Source organism: Sciurus vulgaris (genome assembly GCF_902686455.1).
Source record: "Sciurus vulgaris genome assembly, chromosome: 16".
Taxonomy (NCBI): Eukaryota; Metazoa; Chordata; class Mammalia; order Rodentia; family Sciuridae; genus Sciurus; species Sciurus vulgaris.
Window position 1 is genome coordinate 11559600 of NC_136477.1, and position 20757 is coordinate 11580356.

At 53.4% G+C, this 20757-nt stretch overlaps 1 protein-coding gene across 7 annotated transcripts; it reads right to left on the reverse strand.

The window, feature by feature from the left end:
• Positions 1 to 320: 320 nt before the first annotated feature.
• TNPO2 (transportin 2) lies at positions 321 to 18969 on the reverse strand. 7 transcript variants are annotated; one of them, XM_079116065.1, is made up of 25 exons: positions 17540 to 18968; positions 15949 to 16060; positions 15030 to 15105; positions 14798 to 14947; positions 11998 to 12104; positions 11777 to 11910; positions 11608 to 11689; positions 11412 to 11534; positions 11187 to 11305; positions 9874 to 9934; positions 9609 to 9774; positions 9269 to 9421; positions 6897 to 7122; positions 6523 to 6694; positions 5986 to 6072; positions 5801 to 5908; positions 5540 to 5698; positions 4302 to 4389; positions 4087 to 4185; positions 3525 to 3620; positions 3122 to 3227; positions 2820 to 2919; positions 2669 to 2743; positions 2417 to 2544; positions 321 to 2346 (listed from the first exon to the last, which is right to left on the reverse strand). In XM_079116065.1, exons 2-24 carry the CDS (start codon positions 16045 to 16047, stop codon positions 2437 to 2439), a joined length of 2694 nt encoding a protein of 897 aa, XP_078972191.1. In that variant the 5' UTR covers positions 16048 to 16060; positions 17540 to 18968; the 3' UTR covers positions 321 to 2346; positions 2417 to 2436. The 7 variants fall into 7 exon arrangements, 5 of the variants coding, with proteins under 5 accessions (XP_078972191.1, XP_078972192.1, XP_078972190.1 ...); XM_079116066.1 differs by having other exon boundaries at positions 3122 to 3197; positions 17540 to 18967; XM_079116064.1 differs by lacking the exon at positions 17540 to 18968 and having other exon boundaries at positions 15949 to 16858.
• Between the last annotated feature and the right edge of the window lie 1788 nt (positions 18970 to 20757).

Sequence of the window (20757 nt, forward strand, 5' to 3'; positions counted from 1 at the left end):
TGATGGCACATGCTGTAATCCCAGCAACTCAGGAGGCTGAGGCAGAATTGAGTTCAAAGGCAGCCTTAGCAACTGGGGAGGCCCTAAACAACTTAGTGAAACCTTGTCTCAAAAAAATAAAAAATGGGGGTTGGGGGCCTGGGGATGTGGCACAGTGGTTAAGCACGCCCATACTGAAAACAAAAAAACCTTACTTCTTGGGTCCCTCAGTTACTTCCTGCCTGGATTTCTGTGCATTCCCTTCTAAAGCACCCCAGGCCCTCCTCCACAGCTCTCCTTCACTACCAAGGCCATTGACACAGGAAACTAGAGACCAAGGATTTCACAAGAAACTGATCTTTACTCAACAAAGTTCTACACAAGTGGAATCTCACGCCACCTTGGCGCCAATCCCCAGCACAGCACGGTAACAAATGGACAGACCTGGGAGCCTGCAGGGAAAAGAGGGTGAGGAGGGACTCCGGACAAGGGGAGAGGACTGTGGGATAAAGGCCAATCTGGGTCCACAGCCTTGTACAGGGAATAAAGTTGAGAAGCTGAAACTTCATTGTGCAAAAACCAACCAAAAATAAATTAAAAAATTAAATAGCTTTCCTTAAAAAAAAAAAAAAAAAAAAAGGAAAAGAAAAAGTAGAAGAATCAGGCTCCCCTTCCCTGAAGGTGGTTAGAGCCCCCCATCTTGGATGGAAAGGGGGTTATGGATTCCATCAGACAGCCAATCCATCCATATACCGCAAGACTCAGTGGAGGATGCTCCAAAGTGGAATTACCAGAAAACTAAATGGTATTAAAAAGTTTGATTTTTTTTTTTTTTTTTTTTTTTTTTTTTTTTTTTTTTGTCTTTTTCTACAAATGGCTTCCAGAGACCTGCTCAAGTTTCAGAGTAGAGTGGGGGCAGGGACAGGAGCAGCTGAACTACGGAATGTGCACTAAGTACCCCTTGGAATAGAGGTAGGGCCTGACCCTACCTGAGAAGACACCTGGCCAGAATGGAGGTGGGCTCCAGGGCCTTGGAGGGATGGATGGAACAGGCCACAGGATAAAGGACTCCAGTCAAGCCCCAAAACACAAGGGGCTCCCAAAGAAGTAGAAAGCGGGGAAGAAAAAAGGAAAACTGAGAAGGGGTCTGCAGGGCCCAGTTTCCAGCCAACTCGGAAATAACTGCACCCCCTTCTCCAGGGGAGCCGCCTCCCACCTTGCCTGCACTCTCAACCAGTCTGAGAAGGTTCTCTATAGAATTGCTGTCCCAGTCTGGTGGGGTCTAAGCCCACTGGGCATGAAGTCCCAGAGGGACAAAGTGGGGGATGGGGGCATTCACCTTCCCTTCCTCCCAACCCTAGGGTTTCTTCTTGCATAAACCTCTGACATCACCAGTTAAACATCCTCACTGGCTTAAGGGGGTTCTCAGGAACCCAGAGAACCAGCCTGCCCTTGAAGCTCCTCCCCACAAGAGACAGGGATAGGTACTAGCAGCTCTGTCCCAACTTTCTTCAGGAAAAACGTCCCAGGCCAGCGCTGGGAGCACAAGTACACTGGAGCGCAGGGAGGAAAATGGCCAGTTCAGACCAGCTCAGGCTGCTCTGGTGGTCCCCACTCTGCTGGTTGGGATGGGACTAGGATGGGGACACATTGGCTGAGGCTGCCACCAAGCTGGCAGGGAAGTGTGTGGAGCAGGTCCAAAGCGTGCACGTGCTGACAGGGCGGCCTCAAGGTGGCCATCCTCCTCCCCCCAATCCCGGCTGAGGCTCCCCCAACCCCCCCCAGCCCTCCCCAATTACCGCCGAATCCAGCAAAACAGCGGAAGCTTCTTATACTCTAGATGCAGGTTACACGGAAGGCCGTACGGCTTAACTCAGGGGTTCACTAATTCTACTGTCTCCATGCAGTCGGGGAAATGGTGGGGCAGCTGGCCCAGCCTGGCTGGCTGCGGTGCCTGCACATGCGTGTGGCCATGTGTGTGTACGCGTCTCTACAAGGACCCCCCTCCCCTCCTGCGATCCCCTCGCCTCATCCAAAGCCGGATTCAGTCGGCTGTGTTGATTCCTCCCTCCCACGTGGCTGGCCCGGTTGGGCTGCCTGAGATGACCCCATTGAGCCTGGGGGCTCTTGCCTGCCAAGAAGTCCCACCCCCCTCCCTGTTTGTAGGATGAGCGTGGAGGCCCCACCCACCTGCCCATGCGCCGGCCACACAGGCCTAGTGGGGCAGGTGGACGGTTGGACGGACTGGGAAGGCGTCTGGATTTGGGTCCCGCTCACTCCTCCCTAACCCCCCTGGAACAGGGCACAGCGACTTCTGGACGCAGCGTGCTCCCCAGCAATCCCTCCGATGATGAGGCAGACAGAAACCTGCAGGGGAAAGGGAGGGTCAGTGCCTGCGACCGTCTGGCCAATCAGCCTGGGTGGAAGACCCGCTCACCTGACAGTCTCCACACGAGCCTAGACGCCATAGAAGGCCGCCAGCCTCTCCTTGAGCAGTGGCGGGAACTGCTCTGAGAACTGCTGCCAGTTTTCCTCCCCAACTTGGTCTTTGAAGCCATGGAGGATCTGTGGGGAGGCAGGGGTGAAGGATGGGCCAGAGCCGGGCCAGAGAACTGGGCCTTGTCCCCCTGTGGCCAGAGACTGCTCTGCCCTGTCCCAGGAAAAGATCAGGGCTGAGCTGGAGCCTCACCTTATAAAACATGTCCCTAAGGTCATCCTTCGGGCTCACCCAGGAGGCTACAGCATCGCAGAAGAAAATAAAGTCCTGAAACGTGACGGATCCCATGTGAGGGACCGCCCGAGCCAGCCCCCACCCTGCCCTCAGAGCCCAGCTGCCCGACCTGCACGACGCCCCCGGGGTTGACACCGATCATCATGCAGATGCCCCGGAAGGCAGAGTCCTTCTCCTCATTGTCCCTGATGTTCCTGAGGGATGTGCACCTGCAGAAAGGTGGGCAGTGGGTCAGGGGGGGGACAGGTGCTGAATGTACCAAGCGGGGCACGGGGGAGCAGGGCCTCAGTGGGTAGCTCTGGGTCATGCATCTGTTGGGGTGAGGCTGGGGTGGGGGCACAGCCAAGGGAAGCAATCAGGTCTGCTGTCCCACCCACCCGCTGCCCGGGCCCCACCCCGGCGGGCACACACCAAGGCCGGATGAACTGCTGCAGCATGGGTGCCACCTCCTGTGGGCACACGTAGCCCAGGCGGCCAATGGTGATGGCTGGAATGGCAGAGGGACTCGTCAGGCGACCTGCAACCCCGAGTGGCCCCGGGACGGTACGTGGCAGGGCCTCTGGTAGGAGACACCGAGCCCCGCCCACGGGCCCCAAGGGAATGGCTCCTGCAGCCAGCCTGGGCCTCTGAGCGCGGCCCAGCCCGGGTCTCTTCCCAGGCCTCCCCAAGGCTGGCATTTCTCCTGGGGCTTCTCCCGGAACCCCTTTATAGGTTGTACCAGACACCCTTCCTGGTTTCTTTCTTAAGGCTTCCCAGTCCAGAACACCACCTCCAAGAGGCAGGCAAGGGGCAGTGGCCCAGGCCTGGCACCCACCTGTGTTTTCCAGCAGTGTCTTGGGTGTGTTGGGCCTGTTAATTATCTCCACCAGGTTGTTGAGGACCATCTGCACATAAGGCTGCATCTCTGCCCCTAGGGAAGCAGCCAGTCAAAACCTGCACAGCCAGCTCCGCCTACTGCAGCCCAGTCAGGGATACAGCCCCTCTAGCTCACTGACCCCGGCTCTATCCCAAGACTGGCCAACCACAACTGCTCAGGGCACAAAAGACCTTCTCTTGCTGCTCCCCAGCCCAGAATCATGGTCAATCAGATAGACCCACACCCTCCAAGCACCAGAGTTCTCCCCTAGAGTCATGACTGGATTCCATGATGACATCACACCACCAGTACTCCCTCAGGAAGAGGCCAAAAGTCATCCAATCAATCCAACAGGCCTTTCAGACAACTACATGACACAGTCCAAAACGAATGGCCCTCCTGTCCCACCTCTTTGGAGAAGCCAATCACGAACGGTTTTTCAGACATTTCCCCTAAGGGCAATGCAGAGCAGAGCCACGCGGAGAGGCATGGCCTGCCTGCCCTCTTGCAGGACACTCACCCATCTGCATGCAGATCTCCCCAATGGCCCAGGTGGCATTGTTGCAGACAGAGATGAATTCAGGGTTCAGGTTGGTGCCCAGGATGGGCATGAACTCAGCTGGTGGAGAGAAGGAGGAGGGCTGGGCAGGCCCATCAGACAGCACCAACACATCCCACTGTGTCTCCATCACCCGAGGCCAGGGCGGGCAGCACAGGTTGCTGGTGGGGGCTTACCGATACAGGGCTTGACATGGATGAAGCAGGCTTTGGTGAGGTCTCCCAGGAGGGCAAAGGAGCTCTGCCGGACCTCAGGCATCGAGTCCTGAGGCAGGAGGAGGACAGTGAGTACATCCTGACCCCAAATGCGGAGACTCAAAGCTTCTCCTCATTTAATTTAATACTGGAGACTGAAATGAGGGACACTTTCCCATTGAGCTATACCTCCAGCCCTATTTATTTTGGGACAGGCTGGCCTCAAATTTATAATCCTAAACTGGGTATAGTGGTGCACACCTATAATCCCAGCAACTAGGAAGGCCGAGTCAGGAGGATTCCAAGTTCAAGGCCAGCCTCAGCAATTTAGCTGAGACCCTAAGGAATTTAGCGAGACCTTCCCAAAATACAAAATAAAGAGTAGGGATGTGGCTCGCTGGTAAAGCACCCCAAGCACCCCTGGGTTCAAACCCCAGTATCCAAAAAAAAAAAGGAAAAAAGGAAAAAAACTCACTTATAATTCTCCTGTGTCAGCCTCCCGAACAGCTAGGATGCCTGGTGTGTGCCACCTGCAATGCTGTTCCTTAACTGCTCTGGCCTCCTGCTTTTGTCCCCTTTCAAGGGCTGTGGGCGTGGCACAGTGGTACAGCACTTGCCTAACATGCTTGAGGCCCTGGGTTCCATCCCCAGCACCACCACAAAAACCACCACCTACAGAATATTTTTCTTTGTAAAATGGTACGCTCTAACTATTTACATATTACGGATGTCTTATTAGATGTCACCTAAAAATAGCAAGAATGTTCTCAGGTGGGGGACTTGTGCTTTCAATTTCCTTTTTTCCTTGATACTGGGAATTGAAGCCAATGGCACTCTGCCAGAACTATGCCCCCAACCCTGTTCTGATCTTTTTGTTTTGGTGGGACTACGGATTAAACCATGGAGGCTACGCCACTTAGCAAATCCTGGCCCTTGTGAGGCAGGGTCCGGCTACATTGCCCAGGCTGGGCTGGAACCCGCGATCCTCTTGCCTCCACTTCCCATGTTGCTGGGATCAGACGTGCGCCACCATGCCTGGCTCAGAGCCTTTTTTTAAAGGCCCTCTTCCTCTGATGTTCTTTGGGCACAACTATGGCTGAGTTCCCCATGTTGGCCCACATGGGCTGTTAGGTGTTGCCACTGGCCAGGTAAAGGCTCCTTCCCTGCCATAACTTGGGACTAGCAGGGATGGGGTGTGGCCTGCATGGGGCATCACCCACCTGCATACATTGGAAGAGCAATGTCATGATGTTGCTTCGGGCCACCAGCTGCTCCACGTGGCCACCCAGGCCCTCGGCCAGTCCACTGAGCAGGTCCAGTGCCACAATCATGAAGTCCTTGTCTGGGGCCTCGTATTGTTCAGGGTGCTGGGTGTACATCTGGACATGGAGGGGGTGGGGAGGGGAGTGAGGGGAACAGGCTGGGGCCTGGGTGGCAGCAGCAGAGCTACAGGGTGGGTGGGTGGATTAGAGGCTGCTCACCATGGCCTGGGCCAGTGTCTTCTGCACTAGGGTGACACAACGTTGGTAGACAGGCTCACAGTAGGGCAGGAAGCCGCTCTGTAGAGCAGTGGCCACCGATGACAGGCACTGGCAGGGAAGAGGGTAGGTGAGGTGAAGTCAGGCAGAGGATGGTGGGACTGGGGGAGGGGAACTGAGCCACTCACCTCCAACAGGGGGAAGAGGTCCTTGTCTTCATCCTTGAGCTCGTTCCACTTCTGGATCAGCGGGGGCATCAGTTTCTGGATATATTCCTGGAGGGGGAGCAGGAAGTTGGGCTCCCTGGGTAGGGGTGGGTGGTCTGTGACTTACAGAAGGCTGTCACCTGAATGGTGAGACCTGGACTCCTCACTGTGGCTCACGGAGCCCTGCAAGGCTCACCGTGCAGCCAGATCTCCAGGCCCGTCTTGTTCTCACCTGTTTGTCCAGAGCACTGGCCCCCCAACCCTTGCCCCCACCCAGGAGCCTGGGTCGGCACCTCCTGGTTCCCACAGGCCCCTGCGCTCCCCAGCACAGCACTTACCACGCTATCTCAAAACTGTCTGTCTCCCCCACTAGACTGGGAGCAGGGCGGGGACCGGGTGGGTCTGTCTGCCTGTTGAGGTCACGGCCACGTCCCTGGCGTGTGACACAGGGTCGCCGCCAGGTCACCAGATGCCAAAGGGCACTGGGATAGGGAGCAGGGGGCTACTCTGGGGTCTCACCGGCTGGTTGAGATGATGGCCCACAGAGTCAGCCAGAGTGCCGATAGCATCGTAGAGAATGAGCAGGTTCTTGTGCTGGTACTTGCCAAAGGCAAAGACAAGGGTGTCCAGGATGTAGCTGAGGTAGGGCACCAGCTCCGTGCAGGCCTCCTCCTCCAGGGTAGCGAAGGCACTGGTGGAGGGGGTCAGGGTGGAGAGCTTAGTGGCTCCCGACAGACGGTACTGGGCCATGCAGTGGGAAGGGTGCACATGGGATCAGCCAGTACGAACACAAGAGGAATCAGGGCCAGGTCAGCAGTCACAGGTGTCATCACTTCCCAGAGAGCAAAGAGGCCAAGAGGGGGGTCGCTGCAAGCTCAGGGGTCAAAGGTCACCTGCAGGCCGCCTCCTGCACCCTCTTGTTGCCATCCAGGATGCGCTTGAGCAGCTCCGTCATCAGAGGCTTAAGGTGCATGTCTGGGGGCTGGCTGACCACCCAGTGGGCATATCGGCTCAGTGTCCAGCAGGCGATGGAGCGGACCAGGGCCTTCTTGTCTGACAGGCACTGGATGAGGTGTGGGATCAGCTCGGGCAGGTAGGGCACCATGCCCTGCATGCAGCCTACAGGGACCAGGGGATGAAAGGAGACAGTTTGGCTGGGGCTCAGGGGGAAGGATGAGCCCAGCTGGGCCCAGGCACGCAAACCCTTATGGAAAGAAAAAATGAGCCACGCTTGACAGATGAAGAAACTGAGGCTTCAAGGTTAAATAAAGAAAGGCAAGAGCAGGATGGGTGACAGAGCAGGCACGTGGCATCTGGGGTGGTTGGATCCAGTCACTTTTCAATTCAAAGTCAGCAGAACTGCTGAGCTCATCAGCCTTATGGGGCAACCCAGTGATCCAGATGGATGAGAAGTACTTCTCATATCAAAGAAGCCATTCTTAGGTGTTTATGATTTTTCTTTTACTCTTCATCTCCCCTAATTTTTTCTGGTCCTGGGAATGGAAACCACACTAGGCAACTAGGCAAATGTGCTAGGAAAGCACTCTATCACTCGGCTACACCTTCGCGTCTTCTCTTTTCTTAAAATCATGAGCATTAGCTGGACACGGTGGTGGATGCCTGTAATTCCAGTGGCTTGTGAGGCTGAGGCAGGAGGATCGTGCAGGTTCAAAGCCAGCCTCACTAACTTAATGAGGCCCAAGTAATTCAGTGAGACCCTGTCTCTAATAAAATACAAAAAAAAGGGGGGGGGGGCTAGGGATGTGGTTCATTGGTTGAGTATCTCTGGGTTCAATCCCCAGTGCAAAAAAAAAAAAAAACTTATGAGCATCAGCAACACACAATGGCACATGCCTGTAATCTCAGCTACTTGAATGAAGCAGAAGGCTCACATGTTCAAGGCCAGCCTCGGCAATTTAGGAGATCCTCTCTCAAATAATAAAAAGGGCTGGGGGATGTAGCTCAGAGAAAAATCACCCGAGTTCCGCATCAAAAAAAAAAAAAAAGAGGTTCAGTTTTAGTGTACGTGTGGCAGTGAACCGAGGGGTGCTCTACTACTGTGCTACATCCCCAGCAGTTTTATTTTTATTTTATTTGATTAATTAATTAAGTTGTAGATGAACACAATAACTTTATTTATTTTTTTTATGTGGTGCTGAGGTCCAAACCCAGTGCCTCACACACGCGAGGCAAGCGCTCTACCACTGAGCTACAACCCCAGCCCTATTTATTTTTTCTTATGAGACAGGGTCTTGCTAAGTTGCTAAGACTAGCCTTGAACTAGTGATCTTCTTGCCTCAGTTTCCCAAGTTGCTGGGATTACAAGCCTGTGCCACCAAACCCGGCGACCACCACTCTCTTACCTGAACAGAGCACTAAGAATAACTCATTCCCCAATAATCAAAGATGAGATGTGTTTATACTGGTTAGGCATCAACTTCTCTATATATAGTTTCTTTTCCCCATCAATATGTAATGCACCTACCACAGCCTATCAACATATGCGCGTGCACTTGTCGTGACACGCCCTATTAACACAGGATGCAGTGCCTAATGGGATCTTAGGAAAAATTTTAATTTTTTTTTGGTGCTGGGATTGGAACCCAGGGCCTCCCACATGCCAGGCAAGTGCTCCATCACTGAGCTCCATTCCCTACCCTCCTCAGAAAAATTTTAAAAGCTCTCCAGCTTGAGAGTTCCTGCTCCATGTTTGAAATGCTTAGGACAGCTGTGTTTGCTGAAGTGGTCCCATACGACACACCTGCATCAGATTGCCATGCTTTATGTCCACCACTGGGCACTTTCAATTTCTGGCAGGGTAGCCTAGCAGCCAGGATTAGGCCTGACACTCTGATGCTCCCTAGGTGGTAACCTCTGTGATCCTCAGTTCACATCTCTCAACCTGGGGTTCTGATACCCACTTCAGCAAGTGGTGGTGGTGACTGGGCAAGTTCACTGATGGGGATCCCACCAGGGATGCCCTACTGTGGAAGAAGCTCCGCAGAGGTACCCACTGTCACAGCTGCAGACACTGTAATTATGTTCACAACACCCCAGAATTGCCTGCCTCAGATAATGCACATTAGGGTTCTGGGGGTTCCTTGTGGGCCCAAGGGCCAAGGGGAGGATTGGGACCCCAGAGCTGTCTGAAGTGGGGTAAGTAGGCCTCGCCAGTGCTGCATCCAGTCCCAGACTCTTGCCAGTGTGCATGAGGCACTGACAAGCAAGGGAGGAACACACTGGATGGGGCGGACAGAGGACTCACCCTCGGCGATGGCGCCCAGCACCAGGATGCCTGACTCTTTGACCACCCACTCAGGGTGGAACAGGAGGCCCTTGAGCAGGGGGAGTAGGTGAGGCAGCAGCTCCTCCCGGAAGACATTGGCAAGGACATCCAGTGCAGCCGCTGAGCACTTCCCTGAGGGTGGACAATAGGGGGACAGGATCAGGGAGACCCCTCGTGCAGGTGGCTGGGCCTCCTTAACTCACTCCCCCAGATGAGAGATCATGGTAAGTTCTTTACAAACTGCCTGCACCAGCATCTCATCACCTTCCGAGAGGGATCCCAGGGCCTGCCACCACACCCCCAGGGCCCAGCCACGCACTCAGATTCCAGTCGGACAAAGCATCGTCATCATCATCATCCTCTGCATCCTCAGAACCATCAGGCCGCTCAGCCTCATGGGGCAGCGTCACCGTTCGGGACTTGTGGAAGCGAGGCTTGATGTCTTGCTCACTGTCCGGGACTGCCTCATCCTCCTCCACATCCCCCTGGGGACAAGACCAGCAGACCACTCAGCACCACTGGGAGAACCCAGCCAACACCTCCGCCACACAACCCATGCTCAACAGCCAACAACCCAGCCAAACCTTGAGCAGGATGATGTCAATTTCTGAGTACTTCATTCCATTGACCAGGATGGGGATCAACCTGTCGGGAGAGAGGCTGTTTGTCAGAGTGCAGGAGCCCTGGCTGGGGGTGCACAGTCTGGACAGGAGGCAGCAGAGGTGTGGGCAGCAGCACCCAGCAAGGGACAAACAGTATATAGCATGCGGATTGTGTGTGTCCTGCACCCATTCACTTCCCTGTGGGGAATTATCCCAACCTGGTTTCAGTCACCATGATTAGGTGCTACCACTCTTGGATCCACAGGAAAGCTTCTGGCTCAGACCTGGCCACCCAGTGAATTCCAGACCCCTGAACACACTGGAAATCTTACAAGAGTACCTGGTCCCAAGCATGACATAAGGTATTACCAGGTGACTTAGGCCCTGGGTACTTCCCTAAGATGGCTGAGTCCAGGCCATGCTGGGGAAGTGAAAGGCAAGGTGAATGGTCCCCTCAGCTGCAGCTGGGACTGCAAACTCTCCTAGAACCTTCTCGTCCCATTCCCCAAGCATGTCACATCACTCCCCAGGAGCCACCCCTGGTCGCCCGGCCTCATGCCCTCCTGATATCAACACAACGATTCTGAGTTAAGCCAATAATGCACACTATTAAAGACTGGCTCAGCGAGGCACAGTGAAACATGCCGCGATCCTGGGGAGGAGGCTGAGGCAGAAAGACTAAGTTCCAGGTCAACCTGAGCGATATAGCAAGACGCTGCCTCAAATTAAAAAACAAAAAGGGCTGGTGATGTAGAATGGTAGAATGGATTCAATCCCCAAAACTGAGAAAACTAACAAAACAAAAGAAAAAAAAAGGGTCAGCTCTAAGACTTTTGTTAAAGATACTAGTTAAAAGAGCTTCCTAAGCTGAAAAGATGTAAAAAACCACAACAGTACCCAGAAAGGTCACGCCTGAGACTAAAGCCCAATGTAGAAAAAGCAGTCTGAGACCAGACAGATACCTTTCCTATCCTTTTAACACCTGGATCCAGCCATGCCTGGTTCCTCATTTTTTGTCCCATCAATCTAATTTTTTTTTTAATTTGCAGATGGACATAATACCTTTATTTTATTTATTTTTATATGTGCTGAGAACTGAACCCAGTCCTTCACACATGCTAGGCAAGTGCTCTGCCCTTGAGCTACACTCTTACAAAAACAAATGTACAGAGGATTCAAAGTAAACTGACAAGGCCATGAACTGGGATAAGCTCAGGAGGTGACTAACCGTAAGGGAGGGCATAGGTACAGCGAGGGGTGGAGCTAGGGTGTGACAGGGCAGGAGCAGTACTCACTGGACCAGATGGGAGGCAAGGACTTCCTTGCAGATGGGCTGCTCGGCCAGCGTCAGCCAGAACTCACAAGCCTCGAGGGCTACGTTCTCGTCGTGGTCCTGGGTCCTCTGCAGCATGTACTGGGGCAAGGGGGAAGAGGCTGAGGCCTAGCCCAATTGCAGGTGGCTTCCCAGTCCCCTGCCAGCTGCCCACCTGCCCGTCTGCACTGGCCTTGGCCATGCACACCTGGATAATGCTGTGCATGTGGGGGATGAGCCTATCAATCCGCACTTCTAGAAGCATCACCAGGGCCCGGCACACATTCTTCCGCACCTCAGGGTCATCATCCACAGCCAGGGCAAACAGATGCTGCAGGGAAGGGCAGGGTCAGCTGCCTCAAGACCCTGGGCTCTTCCTGCCCAACCCCTGCCCAGCAGCGCACCTCAATGAAGGTGTCAATGTTGTCCATCAGCGCCTGCGCCCGGTCCATGATGAACTGGTTCACACAGGCAATGGCATGGGACCTGGCAGGGTACAAACATGTGGGTCATCCCGGCCCAGCCTGCCTACACACTCCAAGACCCTCAGATGCCCTGGGGAGCCATGCCCACCGGATCTTGGGACTGCAGTGCTTAAAGAATTGCAGAAACTTAGGGATCATGATGTTCAGGGGCCTGTTGAGAGCATCACTATCTAGGAGCTCAGAGGAGTCTTCACAGATCTTCTGCAGGGCTCCAAATGCTCCCTGGTGGAGAGGAGAGGAGCAGAGATGAGCGCAGGTCACAGTGTAGGCCGAGGTCCCTGCTTGGGCTGGCCACAGCCTGTCACCTACCTCACAAGTGTTGTAATCCTCTGAGTTGAGCAGGTTGCACAGCTGGGGCAACAGCTCAGGCCACATCTGCAGCTCGCCTTTGGAAGCGATGGTGGTGATGAGGATACCTGGGTCAGCGGGGAAGGCAGGCTGCCTCAGGCCGGGTGAGGGCCTGCAGGGCCTCTGCCCTTACCACCAGGCACTCACTCACTGGCTTTCCCTAAACTATCCCATGGAAACCCTACATGGCCCCACCCCATTGTTTTCCCAGTAAAACACTGGGAAGCCAAGTGCCGAGGGCTGAGAGGGAGGGGGGCAATGTTCCACTGGGTGGCTGGAGCAGGCCTCATTGAGGTGATTTTTTCTTCTTTTTTTTACAATACTGAGAATTAAACCCAGGGCACTCTTCATCCCCAGCCCTTTAAAGCTTGAGACAGGGTAAGTTGCCCAGGCTGGCCTCAAACTTGTGATTCTCCTGCCTCAGATTCCCGAGAAGCTGGGATTACAGGTGCATACCACCATGCCCAGCACTGAGGTGACATCTTGACATGTGAGCAATGAGTTGAGGGAGGTGAAGTGGGTTAAGAAGGAGGCATCCTGGTACCTGGGGGGAAAGCATCCCAGGCAGAGGGATGGGCAATGGTCCAAGGAGAGGAGTGGCCTCATGTGCTCACAGAGGGGAGCAGAGCAGCGTGATGGGAGTATGGGAAGAGGTGAGGACACAGATGACAGTAACAAGTCATGCAAGGCCTTATGGCCACAGGGAAGGCTCTACTGCCTATCAGAAATCAAAGAGCAAAATGCAGCAGCTATGTGAGTCCTGAAGACAGTGGAGGGGTCTTGGGTGCAGAGCTGAATGCTGGTGTTGTCAAGGAAGATGGGCGTTTAACGCCACAAGATGGCAGTGTCTCCCAGGGGTAGAAGGCTCAGTCTGACTCAAGAATCAAGAAAGGTGGGTTCATAGGAAAACTAGGAGGACACTGATGCCAGCCCATGACGCAGTCCCAGTCCCCCATCTGGCAGTGTGACCCTGACCACATCACCTAACCTCTCTGTGCCTCCACGCTTTGCCCTCGATGGAAATAAAGAACATCAGCATCAGCCTCAGTCGGGTGCAGTAGAGCACGCCTGTAATTCCAGCTACTCGGGAGGCTGCCGCAGGAAGATCCCAAGTTCAATGCCAGCCTGCGCAACTCAGCAAGACCCTGTCTCAAAATAAAATAAAAAGGGCTGGGGGTGTACCTCAGGAGTAGAGGGCTTGTCTAAGCATTCTGAGGCCCTGGGTTCAGTCCCTAGTACCAGGAAAAAAACCAAAAACAAAAAACAAAAAAAAACCAGCCCCCAGGTAAGACTACTGGGAATCTTCAATGATTTAGTCACAGTCATTCTATGAGGAACTGGTTCCACAACCGCTCAGGGACACCAAAACAAGTCCCTTCTAGAAAACAGTGTAGTATCTATGGCCATACCACCCTGAATATGCCCAGTATCATCTGATCTCGGAAGAAAATGGTGTTGTATTTGAATACAATACTTTGCACACAGCCAGACACACATCTATAATCCCAGCTATTTGGGAGGCTGAGGCAGCTGGATCTCAAGTTCAAGGCCAGGCTTGGTAACTTGGCAAGACCCTGTCTCAAAATAAAAAAATAAAAAGGACTGGGAAGGTAGCTCAGTACTAAAGTGCCCTTGAGCTCAATAACCAGTACCATAAAAAGATACTTAGTACATTCTTCCATATACTTTAAAGCATCTCTACCTAACTTATAAAATCTAACAGAATACCAATGCTGGGTACATAGTTGCAATACTATATTGTTTAGAGAACACGGAAAAAAAAATGTCTGTTCATATTCAGTACAGGTGCAAATTTCTGATTCACAGTTGGTTAAATATGCAGATATGGAACCTGTGGGTATGGAGGGCCAACAGTACCGGGCGCAGAGCCTGGATTGGGAAGTCCAGATCCTTCTACTTAGCTCAGAGGGGGAGCTAAAGAAGGTAAGAGTCATTTCTACAGAGGCAGAAAGCAGCACTTCTTTCAGGTGAAAGAAGTGAGAGCAGCACTTTTGACAGGTCCGCGTAGCTAGTTCAAATTTAATGTAACTATCCCGGTTTTGCCGCGTTTGTATTGAAGATTTTCTTCCCTTTAACATAAGTAAACCTGTCTTTTCCTTTGAAATGGTCCTATAAAACTTCTTCATAGTTATTTAGTTCTGCAGCGCTTGATTGGAGCCCAGGGTCTCACGTGAGCTTGCCTGCGCCCAACTACTGAGCTACACCCCAGCCCACAAAACAACTTTTTTAGAGGAACGAAGTAAGTTGGTAACCAAGAGTAATGTTGGTATTTATCAGTAGTGAAAGCCTTAAGGGAAAGGGCTCCAGTTGGATCCTGCCGCCCTATTGTAACCTCCTGTGGCAGTCTTCCAAGCTTCAGGAAGGGGCCACTATTAACTCGCTCACGTTGCAGTTGAACTGTGACTGGTGCGAATCAGCTAATGGCTGCTTCCACAGGGGCAGGGAAGCTGGATCCGAAGCACTTAGCGCAAAATTCTGAACACAAGTCACTGTCTCCAAAACAAGAACAGCCAGCAGTTTCCAGAAGGAATGGTTCCAAACACGGACCTGCACTGCCCAGCTGTTTCCCAATTCTGCAACTTCCCAGGCAAGTCCCTTAACATCTCAATGCCTCCGTTTCCTCACCTGCCAAATGCCAATAGTAACTGTACAGCCACACAGGATGCTGGAGCATCCAGTGAGCAACATCCCGAATATGCTGAGCAGCTTCTGACCCAGAGCCCCCACTGCCCCTTCTCACCGATGGTGGCTCGGATGAGCGAGGAGGCGTCACCAATGTTGTTGAGACACTCCTGTTTGATGAAGTCAGCCACAGGGGGTGGGAAGCTCTGGTAATGTGCCTTCACGTTGTTCTTAAGGATGAGGCCACTGAGAGAACGGGTGGGCTCATCTGCGGGGGAAAAGGCTGAGGTTCAGGGGTCCATGGGGGTAAGGTGGGGTGCGGCTCACAGGGAGAGGTACATAAAGCATACCTTCTGATTTGAGTCTGGTCAGGACAAAGATAAGGTAGTTGTTGAAGTCAGGAAACTGGTTGAGTTGTTTGAGTTTCTGCCAGGTTGTTAAGGGTCTTGGGAGACAGGGGCCTTACTCAGGCAGAGGCCCCTACTGCCACATAGCTGAGGACACACGTGACTGAGGGGACCAGGCCACCAGCTCCTGGGATCTCAACCCCTATGCCCTGAGCAGCTCAGAGCATTTCAGGAATATCAAATGCACACACTGACCAAGGTGGATGCCCCAGCTTCCCATCTGCTCCTGAAGGCCTAGCAAAATGAGAGAATTGGAGAATTCTGGTCCACTGAGGGAGGCAGCTGCTACTCAGCTCTGCTCACTAGCAGTCCAATGTTGCCTGCTTTAAAAAAAAAAAAAAAAAAAAAGACAGGGGCCTCTTGGAGGTGTGGCTAAGTGGCAGAACACCCCCTGCACAAGGCCCTGGGTTCGTGATCTCCAGCATGGGAAAAAAAACAAAAAAGAATTCAAATTTTCATGTGAAACTTCTTAATGTTTTAAAGACTTATCTCCCTATTCTGTAAGGACAGGCTGAAATCGAATCTGAAAGGGCTGAACTTTCCATCCTGCCTCCACTGCCTTTGGGAAGATCTTTTGCCTCTCTAAGCCTCAATGTCCCGCTCTGTAATATGGAGACTAACAGCAACTACTTTAATAGTTAAGTGCTTGAGGAACATTAGGTATTTTCATCATTTTCCATAACAATCCCTGAGCTCTCCTGTGCCCATCCTGGCTTCTCTATCCAGGTCATGCTCTTTTTCCACATCAGAAAATGTAGGGGGCAGGGTGAGGGGTGTCGGGAAGTGGGCCCCTCCCTCTCTGGCCTTCAGAAGCTGCAGACATTTGCCGGGTTCCCCCAGCCCCGGAAGGAAGGAAGGATACATCCTGTACGATGCGCTGAGTGGCCGTGTTGGGCGACTGTGAGTCTTTGAGCAGCTGCAGGACCTGCTGCAGGCCCTGCTCGTCTGGCTGCCAGTCCATGGCGCAAGGCGAGCTGCAGGGGTAGGGGCCGGGGTCAGCGCTGGGTCTCTGGGTCTCCGGGTGAGACCCCGGTTGAGCCCCTGAGGCAGAGGCAGACGCATGACGACGAGAGCGCCCTCGGCGGACAGGTGGAGGCCGCCGATCCACGCCCGCCCAAGTGCGGGGTCCCCGCCAGCTGCGCCATCCTCGGCCGCGCAGTCGCGGGGCTGGGAGCGCGGGTGGGGGAATATGAAAGCGGGCCATGGGTGGCGGCGGCGGGGCCCGGCGGACCCTCATTGGACCCAAGGTGGAGCCCTCTTCCCACGGTGACGGTGACCCATGTCGTTGCCGCCCCCGGCTGCGGGCCCTAAGGCTTCCGCCTCCCTCGCAGCCGCTGGGCGAGGGCCCAGACGCTTCCACGTCCAGGGGCCCCGCCCCGGACCGTGACAGTGCCCCTGCCCCCGTGGTGTCCCTGGTGCAGACACAGTCCCTGAAGATTCTCCTTTTCCCGAACCAAGCCCGCAAGCTCAGCCAGATCCCAGCCGCCTCCTGCCCTAGTCTGGTCCCTAAGCTTCCCCAGGTGCACCGTCCAAACTGCTCTGATCGTGCCGATGAGCCTTTCCGCCTCCTCTAATCCGGTACTTCAAGCTCAGCAGATGCCAGACGCCCCCTTTTCTGGACTAGCCAGACCCGTTCCGTTGATTCCCCTTAATCGGGCCCGAAGCAAATGCTGGGATAGGTCTCCGTTGCCTCCAAATGAGAGCTAGCCAAGCTCGTCCAACCCACAAGAGAAGACCCCTGGACCCGACCCCGTTGCCAGCCCCAATCAGGTCTGGCCAAGCTTCTCTCCCTCCCACCCTCTGCCCCAGTCAGCAGTAAGTCCTGCTGACGGATCTCTGCTGCCTCCCCCAATCAAGTTTCGCCAAGCCCCCCACCAGTTCAAGTCAGAAAACCCCTGCAGCTTCCCCCAATTAGGCCTAGGAGAACTCCCCCCGGAGCATTTCCCTCCACGGATCCCAGCGACGCCCCTCAGTCACACCCAGCAAGGCCCTCTTGGCTAAGTCCGACGCCCCTCCCTACCAAACTCAACAAGCTCCCCCACCAACTTTCAATGCGGCCTCCCCCAGTCTGACCCAACCAAGTCCGGCCGAAACAGGCTCCCCCCAACACCCGATCCTCACGACGTCCCCCAATCAGGCCCTATGCAGTCCCCAGACGCTTCTCCCAATCAGATCCCCTCCAGCCCGACCCCAGCCGCCCCACTGGCCCGCTTCTCGCTGAACCCCAGCCTGGCCCGGCTCCGAGGCCCCACCCCCAAAGCTCGACTCGGTTTCCCCCTCCCCCGCCCGGCCCGTTCTCTCTGCCTCGCGGATCGGGCCCAACTGGGTTCCCGGCCTTTCCCGGTCGGGCGCGGCCCCGACGCCCGGGCCGCGCGCAGCGCAGGCCCAGAGCCCGGCGAGGGTTGACGCAAGCCGGAGCCGAGCGGGTCCAGCTCTGAGCGAGGCCCACTTACCCGGCCCCGAGCGGCAGCAGCGGCTCCTAGTGCTGCGGCTTCTCCTGAGACTCGCGCGGAAGGAGAGAGCCAAAGAGAAGGAATAAAAAAAAAAAACGCGGCCGTAGATGAGCCGTTGGGGCTTCCGTACTCTGTTCAAACTGGTCCCGTCACACCAATCGGAAAGCACAGCCACCACACGTGGTCGAGCACTAGGGAGACCCTGGCCAGGCCAAGGCCGGGTCACGTGATGGAAGAATTGCCGCCTCTCTAGCCAATTAGTCTTCCGAGCGTCTCCTTGTCTCAGCATCTCACACCCACTTGACTGCCGCTCTTTGCTGGACCCAGGAATTGGTAGTGCATGTGGGCTTATGCGTAATGGTCCGGGAACCCTTCCGTCGGGAGTCAACTGCACCCTTATCATCTCCCCTAAAAACTTAATTGTTCCTCTTTCTCCGCCCCCCATCCAGAGAGTACTTCGGAGTACTTTCCTTCGTGTGGAAACAAAAAACAAGAACAGAGGGACTGAACCTGAGGCGGACTTTTTACTCCAGAGGCAAAGACAGCTGGATCGAAGTAGAGCCTGACACGCTGGGCTCCTGCAGAAGCTGCCGCCCCATTTAGCGCTGTTTATTTTCCAATACTGTATGACAATTTTTACAAAGAGACGGGGAAAAAACCCACAGGATATAAAATTTTAAAACGAAATTAATAACTCTAATAGGAATAGGAGGCCTAATTATTTTCACTACCTGAGGACGAATAAGATGAAATCCCTTTCCCAGGAAATTTAGGCAAGAGCAGGGTCATGCAGAAGAAATCTTCGTGATCCACGCTCCATCTGAAGACAGTAGGGCACCTTTTTTTCCTTCTGAGAACAAAGCTTTGTAAAGAGCTGGAGACCCTGGAAGCTGTCAGATTTCCTTCCCCTCCTGGCCCTGCGAATAACAAGGTGGGCGACCTCCTGCCACTCGGGGCTTCGGTTTTCCCCATTTGTCAGATGTGTATAAGAATTGCTTGCTCTATTTGAAACAGTCAAAGTTAAGCATTACCTAGCCAACCATAAACCGTTCTTTAAAAGCGTGTTTTTTACCCGTCAATGCTCAAGGCCATTCTTTCGCTGTATGCCGCATTCAACCACTCCCTAAATCAATATTTACCGAATCAACCAAGGCTGTAATACCAAAGGACAACCCAGCCCTGCCCCGAGAGACTTTCTGACTCTCAGAAGAGACACAGGTCAATGTTTGCCCCAACCTAAAGTAAGAGTAGTTAGCCTACTTCCCGTTGGCAAAGTCATCCCAGCTCTGTTCATTCGTGAAAAGCAAGTATCCTTCTTGGCTAGGGTAGCGCCAACTTAAACCTAATTCCGCTCCGAGAGAGAAATTAGACTCCCAAAAGGAGAAAGAAGCAGCAGGAATTCACACCACGGCCCGCTCAGCTGGGAAGAAACTGGTCTGGAGATACGTGCGGAAGCCACCAAGACGCATGCGCAAGCCTCCCCCCCACCCAGTCTGTGAGCCCTGGAACTACAAATCCCATCGTGCCACGCGCCACAGCAGCCGCGCTTTAATGTGCTGGCTAAGAATCAAAAGCCTGGTGGTGGAGGCCTTTTGGGGAGGCCTATGGGGCGGGGTCTGGAGTCCCACTGAGATGGATGGTAATAATGAGATTTGGGGGCTGGGGATGGGTTAGGTTGTCGCAACAAGGAATGCGAATTATGAGAGCTTTCTGATCAAGCTAGGGCGCCGTCCCAGATAAGAGTCAGATGGAGAACAAGCTTGGGATGCAAGAGAATTTGTTAATGTTCGACCCTTCCTTTTAATATTGCAAGTTACCAGCGGCCCTGTGCAAATAAGTAAGTATGGGCAGAACCAAGTGGCCCTTGGTGTATATAGGTCCACGTGGTTGGCTCTCGGTGGTCCCAGATAATTCGAGTACTGAATCAAGGCAGATTTCCCCACCATTTTTTTTTTTTTTTTTTTTTTTTAACCAGGACGTGAAACCAGGGTCACATTTACCACTAAGCTAAAGCCCTTTTTATTTTGAAACAGTCTTACTAAGTTGCTGAGGGCCTCACCGAATTGCAGAGGCTAGTTTTGAACTTGTGGATCCTCCTGCCTCAAACTCCTGAAAGACTGGAATTACGGAGGTGCACCACAGGCTGGTCCCACCTTCCATTTTCAGATGTCTCACTATATTGCCCGCGCTGAGCTCAAGGCCAGTGCCACCACACCTGGCTCTTCCCCCTACTTCTTAAGCACCTACTGCCTGTCAAGTATTTTGCAAATGTTATTTCGTGCAATTCTCCCTGCAGCCCTATGAGTGGTAAACTTTACAATTCAACTAGAGGCACTGTACAAAAAGAAACTCAGGGCTTTGGTTTCCATCATGAATTTGAGATAGGAGACAAATATGATCTCAGTTTACAACAGCCTCCTTCCTGAGCATCTCATCACACTTACTTCAAGTTAAAAGGTCAGGGGTTTTTGTTTTTGCGTTACTGGGGATGAAACCCAGGAGTATTCTACCACTGAACTACAGTGGTACCAGGGATTGAACTCAGGGGTACGTAACCACTGAGTCACATCCCCTGCCCTTTTTATATTTTATTTTGAGACAGGTTCTTGCTGATTTGCTTAAGGCCTCACTAAATTCCTGAGACTGGCTTTCAACTTACCATCATCCTGCTTCAGCCTCCAGAGCCACTGAGATTACAAGGTGTGTGCCATTCCCACCCACCAAAATTACCCAGGCTGGTCTTGAACTTGCGATCCTTGTGCCTCAGCCTCCCAAGTCCTTTGGATTAGACATGCACCACCACATCCAGAAATGTCAGTTTGTTGTTGTTTTTCCTTGGTACTGGGGATCAAACCCAGGGCCTCATGCATGCTACACAAGCACTCTATCATTGTGCCACATGCCCAGCCCAAGGTCAGCATTTCTTAAACACATCCCTCAAGATGTAGCTCAGAACTTGCCTAGCATGTGGCAGGCCCTGGGTTCCATCCCTAGCCCCCACAAAAAAGCCACAGCCTGCAAACACAAGCCAGCTTCTTCATCAGAGAAGCAATGATAGCAGTTTCAATGTCAAGGTTAGCTGACTATGTGAATGTGATTTTTTATGGTGCTGGGGACTGAACCCAGGGTGTCATGCATGCCAAGCAAATTCTCCACCACTAAGCTACACCATCAGCTCTGTCTTACTTTACTTTAGAACTTGACTTTAGAGATGCTTC